Raw genomic sequence first — 21231 nt, forward strand, 5'->3', positions numbered from 1 at the left:
GAGCCACGGCCGCTGAGTCTGCGCGTCTGGAGCCTGTGCTGCGCAACGGGAGAGGCCACAACAGTGAGAGGCCCGCGTACCGCAAAAAAGAAAGAAAAAAAAAGGTGAAGAGGCCGAGATCTGAGAAGGGCAAGTGACCTACTCAAGGTCATAGAGCTGGACAGTGGTAGCTTTGGGACAGAATGACCCACTAGCACTGAGCCGTCATGGAAATCGACAAGCTTAAGATACTGACATCCTCACCCAGCCACACTCTCTCTCCTTTGGTGAACGGTACCATTGCCCATTTACCCCAAAGACAAATAGAGAGAGACCCTCGACTACTCAGACTAACAGAGACTACTCAACTGGTTTGAAGACATTCAAAGCAGCATCGCTCTCCTGTTGATGCCCAGCAACTGCTACTTCTTTGCACCTCGTTATTAGAAATATCACAACGGGAAACACTCTAGCTTCTGCTGCATCTTACAGTGCAGGACATCTCCTTCCCTTCCCATGCTGCGTCTCCATGCCAACACCGGCACTACATCACGTAGAGACAGACACACTCACAAAAGAGCTTTCTCCTTCCTAACAGTTTTTTGTTTTGTTTTGTTTTTTAAAACAAGGGCCAGCTAATTTTATTAGGGATGACACAGTAAATCATCTCGTTAGTCATACTGAGTTCTTTCTAGTTTGGACAGATTCCTCTCTGAACTGACTTGTCTATTTACTATAGGAAGGGAGATAAGAGGATCCACTTTTTGCCATTTTTGGTATAGAAAAATCTGGTTCCTTTGCCAGCAAAGAGTGGAGCAAAACTTTCAGGCGGCGGGTGGTTAGGGAGTGTTCGCACGTGAGAAACGAGGAGTGTGTAAAAAACGCACAAGATGGTAGGAGAGATGGTCAACGTGGAATCGAAGGAAGGGGTGCACCCAGGTACCCAAGGTGGAACGAGCTTGAAATGTTTAAGGAACATGAGGAAGGTCTGTGGGGCGGAAGTGTGGTGGGCAGGTGGGGGGACATGAATTTGGAGAGGTGGGCAGACCCAGAACATGCAGCCCGATCCCCACGTATGTCTTTAAAGCACTGCCTGGACCGTAACGTGGAACGTGGACATGAGCGGGGCATGCTGATCCAGGGGAGGGATGATGATGGCCATGCCAGCAAAGATAGACAGGAGACTGGGATAGAGCCATAGGTTAGAGATGGAATGGCCGGGACTTGCTGATGGGCGGGGTGGGAAGGAAAGAAACCAAAGCTGATTCCTAAGATTCCAACCTGAGCCACTCAATGGATGTCGGCAACGATTTCTGAGATGGCGAAGCCAAGGGGCACGTGGGTTTGCAGGGGAGAATGAAAGGTTGCTGTCTTTTAAAAACTCACAGCTCCATTTCAAACTGTATTCCGACTCCAACCTACGCTGCCTCTTCAATGGAGTTCTGAGTTGCCAAGGGAGAGATTAAAAACAGACAGACATACACACACCCCTTTATTTATCCAGAATCCCACTTTAAGTAATCCTGCCTAAGATGTTAAAATTTCTTTCCTATTGTCTTTTAAAAGAGGGTTATGGTATCCATAGATAAGCATCTGTGTGTGTCACGTGTGCATTCAGATGTGCTGTATGTGCACATGAGCCTGGGGATAAAATTACCCTCTGGGACCCGCCCTCTGCAGAGGAGAGTAATGGGTTTTGCCTCAAGCCAACTCTGTAAAACAGGAAAGCAATGAAGTCAAATGAAGCCGGGCCTGTGTCCAGGAGAGGATGAGAGGACCCAGCACGAGCCAAGACTGCTGAGCCCATCACAGCTTCAGATGCTGAAAAGCATTCTGCTAACTGCCCAACATACACGTCTGCCTTGAGCCCTGCAGTCCACAGCGCTGAGGAAAAGACAGCTCTCACAAGTTCAAGAGGCGAAAAAAATATATCCTCAGGCTTCTACCCTTGTACGGAGCGCTAATGAAATAGCTCACAAGACAGATTCCATGATTACCTTTGGAGTCCACTCCCGGGCACGGAGCAGGAAGTCCTCAGTATTCTGAGGGTACATCACAAGGACCCACAAAGAGCATCCCAGCCACAGGCCCAAGGATGAGGCCACGGCTGGACCTAACTTGCATTCTCACTTTGTGATTTCCAGGTGAAAGAGCATTGCATCAAGAAATCTATCTTTAAACAGCTGCTAGTATCCTTGGGAGAAAGGTGAAGCGCGCCTTAGGTTTCCTAAGACTCTCAGAGGAAGCATCACAGGTGTCCCAGGAGCCGAGGACACACACGTTGGTTTAGGAGTTGGGTAGGTGGGCGCCATCTTGGTCCCCGGCTGACAGTGAGTGGGAAGGTCGATGACTGACAGTTTATTCCAACTAGCCTCTAAGCCAGCTCCTTGGGAACGGGTCCCAAATTCCCCAACGAAAGAGGGGGTGCTTATTGAAAGGGCAAGTTATCTCTGGGGGCCCTTGAGGTTCCTTAAAGTGTGAGGACAAGAGAGCACTAGCAATGGGAACAGTTCCGGAAAATCTTCAGGAGCCTCTGAAGAGGGTGAGACACTCTCTGGATCTCAGGGAAAGGGAGGGGAGTGGAGTCCTGGTGTCTGAGACACACAGGCCTGGCTCCTTCCGTGACATCCCAAACCCCACCTCTGCCCATTCCTTAACTGATAACACATTCGGGTGGTTTTCATACGCAGGCACTGGCTTTGGTTGCTGAAATAATAGCTCGGTAGATAGAGGCCAACACTTCAGGGAAAGAATTTAACTTAATAGCGTAAGAGAACACTGTGATTGTCATCAATGACATGTTTGTTTAGATGCTACATCTTGGTACAAATGTTCAGAAAGGACGCTGACTCATTGTGAAGTTGGGAAACAGACACAGCTCTGCAGGGGACAGTCTCTGCTGTTCCTGGATCTCTGCAAAGCCCAAGCTACCTGGCGCCACTGACATCGTGGAGAGAGGCAAGGCATGTAACTGGGGTAGGTGGCATCGGTGTTTTTGCTTTAATCTACTCTCTCCTGCCTTGTACTCTGGGGTATCTCGAGCATTTAACTCAGGACACATCTCTCAATAAAGTCCATTCCCAAAAGGTCATCTCATTATACTCAGGATTGATGGATCGCCCAGCCTTAAGAAGCATCATATTATTTTCATTGCTTTACTCCTACCCACCAGCCTAGTGGGCAGACCCTACACTCAGTAGCCAAGATATTAAGCACACGTCACTCATTCACTCGTGCACACCCCACGCCTTGGATAAGCTGTCCCTGCGTGCAAGGTGCCGTCAAGGCAGCGTGGCCCCCGGTCGCTCACACTCATCCGGGGAGGGGGAGAGGTAAGACGCACTGTAAGAGGGCGGCCTGCGTGACAGTCCTTGGGAGACAAACAAAGAAAGTGGGGATTCAGAGCAGGGGCAGATCTGAGCCAGTGAAAAGTCCCACTTTTTGTTATGGGAAGTAAGAGAAAGCTTCAAGGAGGAGACGGCATCCAGCTGGAGCTCAGAGGAGGCTTCCAAGGAGACCAAAGGTGACAGCGGCCTGGCCAGGAACTGGGGGCAGGAAGGCCCTGGCATTCCTTGGTGGGTGAGGAAGAATCTGATTTTGTGAGACTGATATATGAGTGCAGAGAAGACGGGAAAAAAAGACAAATAGCTGGCACATGGATGGTGGGGACACTCTGAAATAAGAATAAGAAAAATGACTAACGATTACCCAGCCCTTTCTAGCACCAGCCTGTGATCTAAGCGCTTGGGAGGATGGATTTCTTTCACCGCCCCACACAGAGGGCTCTCTGATGCAGACACTGTCATTATCCTCGTGTTACTGAAAACTAAGGGGAGCGAAGTAACTTGTCCGAGGCAACGCACCTAAAGAGCCATGAAGCTGGCATTGAACTCAGGCCCTCGGACTGTGACCCGACCCTGCCCCAGCCAAGCTGGCCCTCTGGCCATGGGGACGCTGTTGGCGGGACAGTCCTGAGCAAAGCAGGACCTGGACATCGCATTCGACATGTCAGTCTGATGCTTAAGGTGCTTAATTCTAACTGGAAGGGAGGGGCCTGAAGGAGGCTGGAAGATCATTGTGATGGTGACTGTCCAGGCAAGCGGTGACCGTAGATGGATCCAGGGAAGAACAATGAAAATGATGGTTAATGTTCCGTGCTTGGCCCTGGACCAAGCACATCACACGCCTTATCTTAACCCACAGCAGAACTCCTATGAGGGCGCGGCTAGCCTCAGCCCCACACGCAGATGCGGACACTGAGGCCCCGAGCATTAAAGACCACACAGGCAGCATGTGGTTTACACTCTCGACCTTCTCACTAATCCTGAGAGACAGTAGGACTAATAGAATTTGTCAAGTCCAAAGTCAGACGCAGCGCCAGAGGAGACGCACCAAAGGAAACAAAAGCCCGGACTAGACAAGACAAGAGCCTTGCTATGCCAGAAGGAAAGGAAATGTGTGGGCTGAACAGAAAGGAAAGTGGTTGGGGCGGGGTAAGAGGGATGACACAGCACACCTGAGGGGACATGGCGGGTGCTGGGACTGGGGAGCTGCATGCAGATTCCTCTCCGTTCACTGGATGAGTGATAACATAATTTTTCCACTCCACCCACACACCTCCGTTGGTTCAGACAGACTATGCAAAGCTGCAGGACAGTCTCCAGCCTCAGGAGTTCCCAGCCGGGTGGGGCTGGGGAGAAGATCTTGAGGGTGAGTTCAAGGTGTGGGCACAGGTGCCAGTTGGCTCCCATCTGGGGTGGCATGGCTGGCACTGGTCTCGGCAGACAGGGAGTGTCCGCCACCATCATTGTTACCCACGCTCCTGGAACTCCATCCCGACAACATCCATCTATTGGCTGAGGGCTTCAGAGCAGTCGTCTGCCCCTGAAGTGCAGCCCCCAGCCCGTGCCTGACAGGAGGCGGGGGATAAATACCGCAGCTCCCTCTCGCCTCAGTTTGGGTCATCATCGGAGGCCCGTGCTCTCCATCAGCTGCCGGTCCCTGAGGGATAAGCTCCAGTGCCTGCCGCAGGGTAACTGGCTGTAGCACATACCCTCCACTGGCTGCTTTCCTTCTCTGCCTCATGCCCCAGGGTGGGGTCATCCTCCAGTGAAGCGCTTCCCTGGACCTTGTCTCAGGGTTGGCTTCTGGGGGGCCCCCGCCTGAGACACATGTCTGGGCCATCGGAGCTCTTCTGGTGAAGATCTGCGAGGAGGGAACGGTCCTCAGAACTGGCTGCAGATCTGGGTCCCTGGGGTGCAGAAGCTTCTGGACTTTAAGGTCAGGTTTTTGATTAAACATGAACCCCCTATCTGGAATCTCCATGTTACACCAGGGGCAGGATGATAGAGGGAAATCGTCATGAAACTTGACAAAGAGCAAAACCACTGAGAACCAACATTTAAAATACAGGGAGTGTTTTCTGAAGCAGGAAGAAATACAATCCTGCAGGCTGTGGAACAAAAACCACAATCACAGAAAGACAGACAAGATGAAAAGGCAGAGAGCTATGTACCAGATGAAGGAACAAGATAAAACCCCAGAAAAACAACTAAATGAAGTGGAGATAGGAAACCTTCAAGAAAAAGAATTCAGAATAATGATAGTGAAGATGATCCAGGATCTTGGAAAAAGAATGGAGGCAAAGATCGAGAAGATGCAAGAAATGTTTAACAAAGACGTGGAAGAATTAAAGAACAAACACTTAGAAGAATTAAAGAACAAACAGACATGAACAATACAATAACTGAAATGAGAAATACACTAGAAGGAATCAATAGCAGAATAACTGAAGCAGAAGAACGGATAAGTGACCTGGAAGACAGAATGGTGGAATTCACTGCTGCGGAATAGAATAAAGAAAAAAGAATGAAAAGAAATGAAGACAGCCTAAGAGACCTCTAGGACAACATTAAACGCAACAACATTCACATTATAGGGGTCCCAGAAGGAGAAGAGAGAGAGAAAGGACCTGAGAAAATATTTGAAGAGATTATAGTTGAAAACTTCCCTAACATGGGAAAGGAAATAGCCACCCAAGTCCAGGAAGCGCAGAGAGTCCCAGGCAGGATAAACCCAAGGAGAAACATGCCGAGACACATAGTAATCAAATTGACAAAAATTAAAGACAAAGAAAAATTATTGAAAGCAACAAGGGAAAAACAACAATAACATACAAGGGAATTCCCCTAAGGTTAACAGCTGATTTCTCAGCAGAAACTCTACAAGCCAGAAGGGAGTGGCAGGATACATTTAAAGTGATGAAAGGGAAGAACCTACAACCAAGGTTACTCTACCCGGCAAGGATCTCATTCAGATTCGATGGAGAAATCAAAAGCTTTACAGACAAGTAAAAGGTGAGAGAAAGCTTTACAGACAAGTAACAGGTAAGAGAATTCAGCACCACTAAACCAGCTCTACAACAAATGCTAAAGGAACTTCTCTAAGTGGGAAACACAAGAGAAGAAAAGGACCTATAAAAACAAACCCATAACAATTAAGAAAATGGTAATAGGAACATACATATCGATAATTACCTTAAACGTGAATGGATTAAATGTTCCAACCAAAAGACACAGGCTTGCTGAATGGATACAAAAACAAGACCCATATATATGCTATCTACAAGAGACCCACTTCAGACCTAGGGACACATATAGACTGAAAGTGAGGCAATGGAAAAAGATATTCCATGCAAATGGAAATCAAAAGAAAGCTGGAGTAGCAATACTCATATCAGATAAAATAGACTTTAAAATAAAGAATGTTACAAGAGACAAGGACGAACACTACATAATGATCAAGGGATCAATCCAAGAAGAAGATATAACAATTATAAATATATATTCACCCTATACAGGAGCATCTCAATATATAAGGCAACTGCTAACAGCTATAAAAAAGGAAATCAACAGTAACACAATAATAGTGGGGGACTTTAACACCTCACTTACACCAACGGACAGATCAACCAAACAGAAAATTAATACGGAAACACAAGCTTTAAATGACACATAGACAAGATAGATTTAATGGATATTTATAGGACATTCCATCCAAAAACAGCAGATTACACATTCTTCTCAAGTGCTCATGGAACATTCTCCAGGATAGATCACATCTTGGGTAACAAATCAAGCCTCAGTAAATTTAAGAAAATTGAAACCATATCAAGCATCTTTTCTGACCACAACACTATGAGATTAGAAATCAATTACAGGGGGAAAAAACGTAAAAACACAAACACATGGAGGCTAAACAATGTGTTACTAAGTAACCAAGAGATCAATGAAGAAGTCAAAGAGGAAATCAAAAAATACCTAGAAACAAATGACAATGAAAACATGACGATCCAAAACCTATAGGACGCAGCAAAAGCAGTTCTAAGAGGGAAGTTTATAGCAATACAAGCCTACCTCAAGAAACAAGAAAAATCTCAAATAAACAATCTAACCTTATACCTAAAGGAACTAGAGAAAGAAGAACAAACAAAACCAAAAGTTAGCAGAAGGAAAGTAATCATAAAGATCAGAGCAGAAATAAATGAAATAGAAACAAAGAAAACAACAGCACAAATCAATAAAACTAAAAGCTGGTTCTTTGAGAAGATAAACAAAATTGATAAACCATTAGCCAGACTTATCAAGAAAAAGAGGGAGAGGACTCAAATCAATAAAATTAGAAATGAAAAAGGAGAAGTTACAACAGACACCGCAGAAATACAAAGCATCCTAAGAGACTACTACAAGCAACTCTATGCCAATAAAATGGACAACCTGGAAGAAATGGACAAATTTTTAGAAAGGTATAACCTTCCAAGACTGAACTGTGAAGAAACAGAAAATATGAACAGACCAATCACAAGTAATGAAATTGAAACTGTGATTAAAAACCTTCCAACAAACAAAAGTCCAGGACAGATGGCTTCACAGGTGAATTCTATCAAACATTTAGAGAGCAGCTAACACCCATCTTTCTCAAACTCTTCCAAAAAACTGCAGAGGAAGGAACACTCCCAAACGCATTCTATGAGGCCACCATCACCCTGATACCAAAATCAGACGGAGATACTACAAAAAAAGAAAATTACAGACCAATATTACTCATGAATATAGATGCAAAAATCCTCAACAAAATACGAGCAAACAGAATCCAACAACACATTAAAAGGATCATACACCATGATCAAGTGGGATCTATCCCAGGGATGCAAGGATTCTTCAATACATGCAAGTCAATCAATGTGATACACCATATTAACAAACTGAAGAAGAAAAACCATATGATCACCTCAATAGATGCAGAAAAAGCTTTTGACAAAATTCAACACCCATTTATGATAAAAACTCTCCAGAAAGTGGGCATAGAGGGAACCTACCTCAACATAATAAAGGCCATATATGACAAACCCACAGCAAACATCATTCTCAATGGTGAAAACTGAAAGCGTTTCCTCTAAGATCAGGAACAAGACAAGGACGTCCACTCTCGCCACTATTATTCAACATAGTTTTGGAAGTCCTAGCCACGGCAATCAGAGAAGAAAAAGAAAGAAAAAAACACAAACTGGAAAAGAAGAAATAAAACTGTCACTGTTTGCAGATGACATGATACTATACATAGAGAATGCTAAAGATGTCATCAGAAAACTACTAGAGCTAATCAATGAATCTGGTAACGTTGCAGGATACAAAATTAATGCACAGAAATCTCTTGCATTCCTATACACTAATGAAGAAAAATCTGAAAGAGAAATTAAGGAAACACTCCCATTTACCACTGCAACAAAAAGAATAAAACACCTAGGAATAAACCTACCTAGGGAGACTAAAGACCTGTATGCAGAAAACTGTAAGACACTGATGAAAGAAATTAAAGATGACATAAACAGATGGAGAGATATACCATGTTCTTGCATTGGAAGAATCAATATTTTGAAAATGACTATACTACCCAAAGCAGTCTACAGATTCAATGCAATCGCTATCAAAGTACCAATGGCATTTTTTACCAAACTAGAACAAAAATTCTTAATGTTTGTATGGAGACACAAAAGACCCCAAATAGCCAAATCAGTCTTGAGGGAAAAAAACGGAGCTGGAGTAATCAGACTCCCTGACTTCAGACTATACTACAAAGCTACAGTAATCAAGACAATATGGTACTGGCACAGAAACAGAAATATAGATCAATGGAACTGGATAGAAAGCCCAGAGATAAACCCATGCACCTATGGTCAACTAATATACGACAAAGGAGACAAGGATATACAATGGAGAAAAGACAGTCTCTTCAATAAGTGGTGCTGGGAAAACTGGACAGCTACATGTAAAAGAATGAAATTAGAACACTCCCTAACACCATACATAAAAATAAACTCAAAATGGATTAGAGACCTAAATGTAAGACTGGACACTATAAAACTCTCAGAGGAAAACATAGGAAGAACACTCTTTGACATAAATCACAGCAAGATCCTTTCTGACCCACCTCCAAGAGAAATGGAAATAAAAACAAAAATAAACAAATGGGACCTAATGAAACTTCAAAGCTTTTGCACAGCAAAGGAAACCATAAACAAGACGAAAAGACAACCCTCAGAATGGGAGAAAATATTTGCAAATGAATCAACGGACAAAGGTTTAATCTCCAAAGTATATAAACCTCTCATGAAGCTCAATATTAAAGAAACAAACAACCCAATCCAAAAATGGGCAGGAGACCTAGACTTTTCTCCAAAGACATACAGATGGCCAGGAAGCTCATGAAAAGCTGCTCAACATCACTAATTATTAGAGAAATGCAAATCAAAACTACAATGAGGTATCACCTCACACCAGTTAGAATGGGCATCATCAGAAAATCTACAAACAACAAATGCTGGAGAGGGTGTGGAGAAAAAGGGAACCCTCTTGCATTGTTGGTGGGAACGTAAATTGATACAGCCACTATGGAGCACAGTATGGAGGTTCCTTAAAAAACTAAAATAGAATTACCGTATGATTCAGCAATCCCACTACTGGGCATATACCCTGAGAAAACCATAATTCAGAAAGACACATGCACCCCAGTGTTCACTGCAGCACTATTTACAATAGCCAGGTCATGGAAGCAACCTAAATGTCCATCGACAGATGAATGAATAAAGAAGATGTGGTATATATATACAATGGAATATTACTCAGCCATAAAAAGGAAGGAAATTGGGTCATTTGTAGAGATGTGGATGGATCTAGAGACTACCATACAGAGTGAAGTAAGTCAGAAAGAGAAAAATAAATATCGTATATTAACACATTTATGTGGAACCTAGAAAAATGGTACAGATGAACCAATTCACAGGGCAGAAATAGAGACACATGTAGAGGACAAACGTATGAACACCAAGGGGGAAAATTGGCGGGGGTGGTGGTGGTGTGATGAATTGGGAGATTGAGATTGACATGTATACACTACTATGTATAAAATGGATGACTAATAAGAACCTGCTGTATAAAAAAATAAATAAAATTCAAAAAGAAAAATACATGGAGTGTTTTCTGATAAATTAGAGCATGTAACAGGCTATTTTTTCCAGATTGATTTGGTCAATGTTTGCTAAAGACTAGTTCTTTAGGCTAAGTATCAGTATCTCATTGTGTGTTTAGCTTTTGAACTTACACTTTACAGAGGAAAAAATACTACAAAATTGTAGTCAGTACAGTACTATTATTCACAGACTGGGACTGTTGGCAATGTCATCTCAGAGGAACACAGAAATTAAGTTTGTTTTGTATGTAAGAAAATAAAGGAAAATAAAATAATTAGAGTGGGGAAGCGTGGACCAAGTGATAAATTCGATAAATAAGGTGAAGAGAAGCATACAGCAGGCTGCGGGTGTCCAGTCCCCATGGGTAAACGTTTGGTATCTAAGCGATGTGCATGCTCTCTCCCATCACCCTTTGGGGCTCCTCATAAGATCCAATGTGACACTGTCTGCTCCAAAGCTCATTCCCCCCAAAGCTTCTTTCTCTCTTGCGCTGCGTTCAGGACGTGAACCAAAGACACAGTAGATCAACTCGTGTCGCACCTTAGTGTGTGCCTGTCCAGAAGGGGCTGGAGTCTCAGAATTCTGCCTCTCCTGTAGCCTCATGGGTTTTAGAGAGGGAACGGATGTGCATAATAATAATGGTAGGTGATATCTCTTCAGCCTTTGCCTCAGAAGCAGAACTGGATTCCAGGATTCCAGTGCAAGTCTTTTAACTGGGAGGGGGGAATCTCAGGAAGAGCCCCCCGGAGAAGAGCAGGAAACTGAGTTGGGGAAGAACGGGCAGCTCGTCAAGGTGTGTTATCCAGCAAGATGCTGGATGGGCACCTAGAGCTTATCCCTGCTTGGACAACTGCGGGAGACAGGGTGGCGTTTCCGTGAGCACATCCGAGGCACAAGGGAACCGAGGTATTTACTTATTCACCAACCCCTCTCTGTCTGAGGGCTACTTCTGGGGGCTGGTGACTTCCTGGCACATCTGTGCTGCCCTGCATTCTGGTAGAAGGGGCTCTGGGGACCAGAAAAAGCCCAGAGTCACGGGGGCTGGATGATGGGGGGTCAGGCAGGCACACACCCGCTGTAAATACTAAGTGGGTACAGGTGGGGCATAATCCAGGCAGCGCCAGATGCTCCGCCAGGAGCTTTGCACGCCTGTCTTCATGATTCCTGAAAGCAGCCAGATGAGATGGGCGTGCATTTACCTCCAGGGACCGATGGGGAAACGGAGGCGTGGCAAGGTAAAGCAGCTTGTCATGGCTACGCGGCTCATCGGTAGAAAAGCCAGGACTGAGCCTCAGGTGGGCGTCACTCAAAGTGCGTGCTCTTAACCTCCAGGCTTTATATCCAGCTCCGGGTCCTGGAGAATCAACCACCAGCCAAGCTGTGTGCAGCCCATGGTGCCTAATGGTCAGCCCTGGGTCGTCTGAACTGGGTCTCATGCGAGGAGAGGAGTGAGTAACTTAAGATCTATGGGAACATAATTTACCCTCTTTGTACTAAGCCTCTCTGGACACCAGTTTTAGCTTTGAGTTGACACTGACAAATTAAGGACATGCTCAGCACTTTTCCAAGAGTAAACAGGAAATTCCACAAGCTCCTCTAATCATTTTTCTCTTCCAGGGTGAAATCCCTTAACTAAACACATCTACCTCACCAGTGAGCTTGTGCCAGGGCCTTGCTGACCAGATCCTGTGGGTCCCCTTAAATGTTAAAACCCCTGAGGCAGCCCCTCTCCCAGAGCCCTGGGCCCTGGGTGGAAATGCCAGTTGCACAGAGGTCTCTGGGACACCCCCTATCCTGGTGCCCTGCAAGACGGGGCTGTCTCCCAGTGGGTCTGTCTCTGGTCCTTTGTGATGGGTTAAGCACAGGTGAGCTGCCCTTAGAGGGATGTGGGGTGGGGAGAAGGTGAAGACTAAAAAACCTAACATTTCCTGAGTATCTACTATGTACTCCCACTTTACAGATGTGGAAATTGAGGCCAGGAGAAGTTCTGTAACTTGTTCCAAAGCCCCCAGCATGTTGGTGATATACTTTCTCACTCCTAATCTCGGTGTCCTACTCTCTCATCAAACATCCCGTCCTGGTGGCCTGGCAGTGCCTTCTCTGCATCCCGTTTGTTGGAGCTACTAAATCCATCAGAGGCTGGGGTAAAGGAGCAGCGCCTCTTTCCTGGTGACCTTTTATTCCCGGCCACCTCTGCTTCGTGATTTTGAGTTGACAACATAAGCAAAGGGAGGGATGATGCTGAATTAGAATTCATCTCTAGGCTTTCTAGGGGAGCCCCTTCCACTTGTGGCTATTTAAACCTATATTAATTATAATAAAATTTAAAATCAGACTAACCTCTCAGTCAGACTAACCACACTTCAAATGCTCAGTAGCCACAGGTGGCCAGCAGCCCCCGTATTGGAAGGAGCAGAGAGAGAACACCTCCATCAGCACAGAAAGTGCTACTAGATAGCGCTGGTCTATGCAAGTAAAGTTGAGTCTCAGGCCCAAAAAAGCAAAAGCTGGCCTTGGAGAGCTAAAAATAACCCCTGGGGCTGAGGTGGCATTTTGACATGCAGAGCTGCCTCTCCAGGTCGGCAAGGGGTGGGGGGTGGGGGTGGGGGGGCAGGAAGGGCCCCCTCCACCTCCTGCTGGTACCCCAGCCCCTCCATCCCCTGAGAACTGGCTAGGGCATCAATTAGTTTATTCTTTGGCTCTTAACAAAAGCAATCTAGGCCCCAGGCAAGGGAGTGGATCCAAGGAAACTATTTTCCAGATATTATAATTAAACAGATAACTGGAAGCAGCCCAGCCCACAAGGAAATGATATCCACTGAGTGAGGCCCCTTCCAGAGAGCCCCCTCCCGCAGGACTGAAAGGGGACTGGAGTTTGGAGGAGTCAGGGAGAGGAAGGGAGTCCTTCCCACCTGAGATGGGGCTCTCCCCCGGGTTCCCAGGGAGCACATCCAAAGTAGCCTTCGCCTCGCTCTGGGTGGGGGGTTAGGTTGGAGTTAGGGTGCAGGTTGCAAAGCCAAGAGTCCCCCTTCAGGATCCGCCCACCCTCCTGTGCTTCAGTGTCCCTGACTGATGAAGACCTGGCCAAGTGTCAGGTCGGCGGGTGACCCATGGTCTGGCAGAAAAAACACGAGGCTTCTGGGGGTTGTGAATTAAGGGACAGTGAACAGTGCGGGTGGGGCGGGGAGTGAGCAAGCAGAGCAGAGGCAGAGGACGCCAGGGGGAGCCGGGGGCAGCTCGGGGGCAGAGATGGCCTAGAGGGGGCAGGACAGAGAGAGCCAGGGCACGCAGGCACTCTGCTTGGGCTAGGCAGGCAATGCCGCGACATCAAGGAAATACAGACTGGACCTAGAGAAACCACAATTGCAGAGGGAGGACGATATCTGAACAGCCTCACCCTCGAATTCCAATCACATTTCACCACCTCTGTCCCAGGGGCCTTCCTCCAGTGCCAGTTGTTTTCCTCTGCAGCTCTGGGGAGACAGGAGGTCTTCATGGAATCACGAGACAGAAATGAGCAAGTTCTTGAGTTCAAAAAGCTGATCTGGGAATAAGGGAGAATCTGGATGCAGGCGCACAGAGTGAGTTTCCCCAATTCCTAGACCAGATTAAAAACTTCCGGGGCAGAGAAGGAGGAGAGAAATGTGGACAGGAGCTGGGGGCTTGGGGAGACCACCAACCTTGGGGATCCAGTCCTGGACACCATCCTATGGGGATGCTGCAGGGACTGACATGAACGGTCCCCGTTGCTGCTCCTGGAGCACCTCCCTGGGCGGGAGCCCTCGCACGATGGCCCAGCACATGGCTCCTGCCTGTGCTTCTCTAACACCCACGCTGTTGGGATCCCACCTCCTCTCCTCACGTGGGAGCCACTAATGGATACTGGACACTGGGATGCAGTGAGGATGGACATATGGACAAGGGAGTCCCCCCACCGGACAGAGCTGGCTGAAGGAAGACGGTCAGGGACCTCCTGGTGGCCTGAGCATCCCTTTGGCCACCCTAGGAAGCCTGATGTGACCCTAAAGGCTCCTCGGAGGAAGAAGTTTCTTCCATGGGCACAGAGTGTCTAGGTTTTAGAATATAAGGATGGATGTCAGAAACATTCTCGTTGATGTTTCTTTCCTGGGCTGGTCCATGGGTGGGTCTGAGTCACTGGACCAGCTAGCAGCCCATCTTCCAGACTCACTTAGCAGAATTTGCATTTGTAAGGCCTCCACGTTCATTTCCAGGAGTGCGATACCTTACCACCTCACACCCAAGCATGTAGAAATCTCTGCCCGCCAAAAGAGAGGAATCACACTAAAAATGCAAAAAGAAGGCTCAAAACTTAGGCAGAATCCCTTCGAAAGCTAACAAGGTACACAGGGGGCATTTACTTCTGCTGTGGAGGCTGATTTATTAAAGACAGACCAGTCTTGAGAAAGAATCTCAAACATGGATGACTTAAAGCTTCTTCACTGGAAGAGAAAATGTGGAGCCCGGCCCACAATCGCAGAGATTCGGCTGTCTACACGCAGGACGCGCAGCAAAACGTCACAAGGTATTTATAAATCACCAACAAAGCATGATTCCACAAAGTTATTTCCAGGCTTGCTTGTCCATCTGGGGCAGGGCCCATGAGTTTCTAGGGTGCACATCTCCTCACAGACCAGGAACACTGCTTTCAGCATCTCAACGTTAGAACAGGCTGACTGTAAAGCAAGTTCTCAGACAAGTGTGTTTCCTCGGGGATAGTCATTGTTGATAAAGTTACACAGACGACGGATTTGCACTCTAGGAAGGAACCCATATGGAAAGAAAGTCGGAAGGACTCTTTTTCTAGTGCAGTCTCAGGCCTGAGCATTTCTGATAGCCACAAAACCAGAAAAAGCCAAGGGAAGGTTGAAGTCAGTGTGGGGAAATTTTAACCAGAAATGGCTACGTGATTTCCACAAAGCTCACACAAAAGAGGGAAGCATTTGTGTGAAAGAAAAGAAAAAGAGAGGTAAGCTTTTTTGACAAGTAAGATTGAAGGATGGTTTCGGGGAGTCCTCGGAACCACCTGTGACCAGAGGCCAGCACCCGGCTGAGCACAGCAGCTACGCGAAAAGCCTCCCGTGAAAAGCAAACGCACCGGGTCTGTGTGCAAAGGGGTGTGTGAGTTTAGGTGCAAATGTAAAGTTTAATCAGGTTTTGGGTTATACTCTGAAAGGCTCAGGCACTCCTGTGGAGACCCCAAATCACTGCCAGTCGGTTCCTGGGGCCCTCTCCCTGGGGCGGCCTGGGGTGACAGGACATGGCTCTGGGACCCTCCCACAGAGGGCTTCCCTCCCCTCACTGGAGGAGGCCAGATGAGTCCCCACATCCCATTTATGATGTCCTGAGAGGTGTTCCTCAGGAACCTGGATTCTGGGACCCCTACCCAAATGGTCCTGAGCCTTCCTCACTGGACTTCCTGGACCTCTGTCGCCTGGCTGGGGAGCAGACTGCTCTTGGTCACCTCTGGCCATGCCTGATCCAATTCCCCAGGCGAGGAGGGATGGCGACTGGGGGCTGCTTCCCCGCACTTCCAAGCCAGCAGTCGAGTCACCTCTTGGTACCTCCCACCCTCCCACCTTAGTTTCCGCTCACTCCAGAACCCCTGGACTCGAGGGCCTACATCTTCGATCACGGGTTTCTGGTTCCTGTCTGGAATCCCTTCCCCCTTCTCCTTTAGAAAATGCCTGCCCACTTTTCAAACCCACTCAGCTGCCCTTCAGCACTGCATTCCCACGGCACTGGGGGGAGCACGGCCACGCTCACACACCGTGGGAGCGGTCCAGAGGTGGGCCTGCCTACAGGACAGCGGGTTCCTGCAGGGTGAGCTGTGTCCGGGCTTTTAGAAGGGTCCAGCCCGGTGCCACCATGTTGCAGGGGCTTGGAGGTGCTTTCCAGCAGGCTGAGTGCAGGAACCTGTGTGTAGCTCCCGTAGCTCTGACTCATGCATTTATCTGTTCACTGGCCACCGAAACGGCTCAGGTTAGCCCTGGCAGCCTTTCTTACAACCAACAACATTCATCTGACAATTTCTGAGCGCCTTAAATGTGTTGGGTGTCATAGCGGGTGGAGGGGTAAAAAGAACGGTTTGTCTCAGTGCTGAACAATCAGGGACTGAGCAGCTTTTGTTCTGCGACTCGTCAGACGCTGCGTAAGGGTTTCTCGGGATGCTCAGGTCCCCCCAGGGGGCTTATACTCTCAAGGGTAGGATAACCGAGACTTGCTCCTTGACCCTGGGGAGGCCACCAGCAGGCCCACCCTGACAGGTGGAGAAGAGGGGCCCCTCCTGGCCCGAGCCTGGCCCCATCCTGCACCTGCCTACACGGGGACCCCCCTAGGCAGGAGGTCAGGCTTCTCCACCGGGGTCTCCTCCCTCCGTGAGGTGGGTCCGGGAGGAGGCCTGCGCAGGCCTTGGCCACAGGTACAGGCTGCCTGGGTGGAGAATTCTGAAATTCCGGGTGCCTGGAGCGTGGTCTTGAAGGGGTGGACGCTGACCTTGGCCCCTGGACTCCCTGCCCTGTGGTTTCTATGATGCAGGGCCCAGGGCTGAGGATGGGGGTCAGAGCCAGTGATGACAAAGTGTGAAGCTGCAGGCTTATGTCCACCCCTTTAGGCATGTGGGGAAAAAAAGCACCTTTAAGCAAAGGGGAGAATTACCCTTCATGCCTGCCTGGGATGCACTGCCACAGAGGGCAGAGGCCTTACGGGGACCCTCGGCTCACGGAGGACGAGGCGCACGCACCCTCCTCAGGACCCCGGTGGGAGGTGGAGCCCCGCCATCGGCAGATAACCGCACTGCCTTGGGAGACGGAAGCTCGTGCCGTTCGGGCCCGGGCCGAGAGGGGAAGCCTCATCTCTCAGGTGCCGAGGCATCAGGGCGCTAAGGCTGCTGGGGCGTTCTCAGCCCGGTGACCGGGAAGGCTCCCTGGTGCCAGGGGTGGCAGCTGCCCTCCACAGTAACTGCTCTGTGCCTGTAGCTGCGCTGAAGGGCAGGAGGCTGCAGAGTCTGCTCTACCGTTTGGCATTGTTAGAGAACGTCTTTGCTGACAGAAGATCCCTCGTGCCTTTTTTTCAGGCAGAGTATTGGCCGGTTGGGGTGCGTGGGGAAAGTTCACCAGGAAGGGGGTCACGCTGAGGGCAGCTTATGCGTCCAGAGGGTAAATATCTTACCGGAAGCCACGCACAAAGCAGGGAGCACAGAACTGGGCCCCAGCCCACGTCTGGTCTGACTCCAGAGCCCAGGGTGCGCCCACTGACCTACTCAGGTCCGGTGTGGTTGGAAAAGTAAGGTCTCTGTCCCCTCCCCTGAGTCACGGTGTATGTGTGACTGCAATAGAGGCCGCCGGAAATGACGTGTGTGACTTCTAAGGCCGGGCCATTCAGGGCTTCTTCCTTGTCACCGCGACCCTCCCTCTGCAAACCCTCGGCTGCCACGTGCAGCCACGCTGGAGGGGCCACGCCAAGGTGCTCTGGTCAGCGGTCGCAGCCGACCTAGTCCTCTGGGCACCGCAGACATGGACAGCAAACAAGGGAGTGGACGAGCCTTCTCCGAGGGCTCCTCCAGCAGCAATGGCTCCAGCCCCAGCCATCGGCGTCACCACCAGCCATCCGAATCGTCCCACCCCGGGCCCCGGATCCGGGGGTACAGCATCCCCTCTGTGCCCTTTCTGAACTACTGACCCCTGGAACCCATGAGAAACAGAAAGTGGTTCTTGGGTGTGTCACTAAATTTGGAGACTGTTTCCCAGCAATAAGTAACCAGACGGAATTAAGAGCATTCCGGGGGAGAGTGAATGCCGCCGAGATGGGAAAGCACGGGGACGGACCTGGTGGAGCCTCTGCCCTGGGTCTTTCTGGTTCTGCAGCCACTCCTTCGAGACAGCTTCACCCCTGCACCCTCCCCAAACTCTCCGAATGGGGACAAGGAAAACCAAAGGCCTTCAAGCCACTGGGCCTGTGGACGAAGTGCTAGGGCAGTGGTGGACCACCTACTACGTGCCATTACATTGAATCCACGAATTTAACAAATACTTTGTCCCCATCATGTGCCAGGAACAGGTCTGGGAAGGAAGCCACGCACAAAACTACGTCCCTGTTCTCATGGGGCTGATGTGTGAGTGAGGGTGACGGGCAGTAAGCAAATAACTCTATAATATTATGTCACAGAGTGCTCGGTGCTGTGGAGAAAAGTAAAGCCGGGTAAGGGGAAAGACAGGCAGTTGACAAAGGCTGGTTGGAAAAGGAAGGCCTCCCCGAGAAGGTGGCGTTTCGGCAGAGAGAGCCCTTGCTCTGCGCAACCTCAGAACCCACGCCCTGGGCATGGGTATCAAGGAAAGAAAAATCCAGGTATCTTCCAGTGTACACACCCGTGGCCTCTTAGACACACTACATTTGGATACACACTTCCATATATAAAACAGATAAACAACAAGGACTAACTGTAAACCACAGGGAATTATACTCAATATCTCGTAATAACTTATAATGGAAAAGAATCTGAAAAAGAATAGGTCCACGTATATATATACACACACATATATATTACGTAACTGCATCACCGTGCTGCACACCTGAAACACTGTAAATCAACTATACTTCAATAAAAACATTTTTTAAAAAGTACATTTGGAGATCGCCCTCCATGGGGCTCACAGGCCCCCTACCAGGTACGTGAACAGGAGGGGAGACTCCTCTGAGAGCACCTCTCTGCACCCCGCCCCCCAGACCCCCGCCAGGCCTTCCCTCCGGCCCTGAAGACAGGGCCACCAGAGGGGTACTTACACAGAGCACGTGGAGGACGACCGCCCCCTGTCTTCTGTCCTCGTTGGTGAAGATGTCATTGGGGAACTCGTGCAGGGCTACAGAAGGGAGAGAGAAAAACAGCTCAGTACAGGTGGCAACACGTTCAGGGCGGGAGGTCCGGGACAGCGCCGCCACTCTCGTTCTGATACGGGGTCCACGAACCTGGATGAGGAAAGATTACATCTTTATGTTCACAAATCTCTAACTGGAATTTGGTGTTTCCTCCAGATAAGAACGGAGGCAACAAACTGCAGCTGTGCTAGAAGCGCCCGGGCTCTGCCCGCAGGAGACACGTCCATGACCCTTGTCCTGCCATCCTCATGGCTCACTCATCACTTTAGAGTGAGGGTGGCTTGCAAACCGCCACCTGTGACCAAGGGTTCGTGAGAAAACACGGGAACCACGATCATGCAGGTCTATCTTCTAACACAGTGACGACTTCATTTCAGTGGACCAGTCTCCCTCCGTCACCTCACACATCCTGCAAACACTGAAATGTTTTCCCGAGCAGAGGTCTGCAGGCTTCAGGGATTACCCAGGGGTCCGTGGCACACACAGGATTAAGTCCCTGCTCTAAATGGTCCCTCTGTCCCTCCTTTCCTTGTCCCACTCCTGCCCTGGCCTGGGGCCTGGGCCTCTTATGACTCCCAACCAGCTCTCACTTCTATAACACATTGCCCTCCCCTCCCCAGGGAGTCCAGTACAGGGCAGAAACCACGAGAAATCATCCTTTCTGCCCACTTTCCAAACCCAGGATGCTGATGATGGCCGCTGTGGGGCAAAGCTAAGGAGAGGGAACCCTGCAGGGCAGGCCTGTCTCTCACCCTCGGGCACCCAGAGCCCAGATTTCCTGTCACTGTCCGGCCCACCGTGTGCCTGGACCTGGCCAACCCTGAGCCCCACTCCGTGGTTCTGAAGATGACAAGCCCCGCCCACAGGTCCTTCCTGATGTGCCCTTCGTCTGTATGAACTCTCAGCGCCCGTGGGATGGGCTGGCTGCTGACAGGCCAGGATGGGCAGAGACGGAGGCTCTGAGGGCAGGACGGCCACACAGACTTGTGCAGAGTTGACAACGGCGCACGCAGTGAGCTCTGCTCCTGGCAGGCGTGGGCCCTGCACTTGGCACCCACTACGCCTCTGACCCGGGACGGAAAGCTGCTGCTCCCGTGCTGTAGACGAGGAACCCGAGGCGCAGCCGGACTGGACACCATGCTAGAGGGTCCACAACGAGGACCACACACCCAGCAGACGGGCCGGGGCCGCCCTCGTGCCGTGATCCCGGCTCCCGGCATCTATTAACCATCTTACTCCACCCGGTGACCTCTTCCTTCTGGGGGCCCCTCCAAGCAGGGGACCTGATCTGATCTAAATTCTGCCTCCACACACCTGAGGGAAGCAGGTGGGCTGTTTGTTCCTTTGCATTTCTCTGTGCAGCCGTCACGGGGCTTTTCAGCGCCGGGCAGCTCCCGGGTAAATGTGACCATCCCATTGCCCACCTACCCCCAGAAGTGGAGACTGCTTGGTTGGCCTGGTTAGTGTACCGATCAGGACAGCCGTCATCCTGGGGAAACTGAAACCAGGGTCTGCCCTGTGATGGGCGCCACGCAGAACATTCATGCGTGGGGACCGCCCACCATCAGCGAGGAGGAGGTGGGAAAAGTGAGGGGGCTTCGAGGTACCTCTGGTGCTGATCTATGGAAGCAGCTACTTTCATCCCTCCTACCCCACCCTGGCTGAGGGCAGCAGGTGAAGGCAGTGAAGGCCATGGTGCAGGCAGCCTTACCAGTCCGCGTCTGCAAGGCGCCCACACCGTGCCAACTCCGTCATCCCTGCCTCTCTACCAGGACCTGCAGGAATGGTTTGATCAAGGGTACTATGTCAGTACGTGATACATTTATGTTTCG

General features: G+C 49.4%; 1 protein-coding gene across 1 annotated transcript in view; it reads right to left on the reverse strand.

Annotated features, from left to right (window-relative positions):
• Positions 1-21231, reverse strand: part of SLC24A3 (solute carrier family 24 member 3) — a 455864-nt gene that overhangs the window by 171445 nt on the left and 263188 nt on the right. Inside the window, exon 3 of the mRNA XM_060122869.1 lies at positions 19307-19383. Within this exon, the coding sequence (XP_059978852.1) occupies positions 19307-19383 (77 nt within the window). The remainder of the gene's footprint in view (positions 1-19306; positions 19384-21231) is intronic.

The sequence above is a fragment of the Lagenorhynchus albirostris genome, chromosome 15 (genome assembly GCF_949774975.1).
Source record: "Lagenorhynchus albirostris chromosome 15, mLagAlb1.1, whole genome shotgun sequence".
Classification (NCBI taxonomy): Eukaryota; Metazoa; Chordata; class Mammalia; order Artiodactyla; family Delphinidae; genus Lagenorhynchus; species Lagenorhynchus albirostris.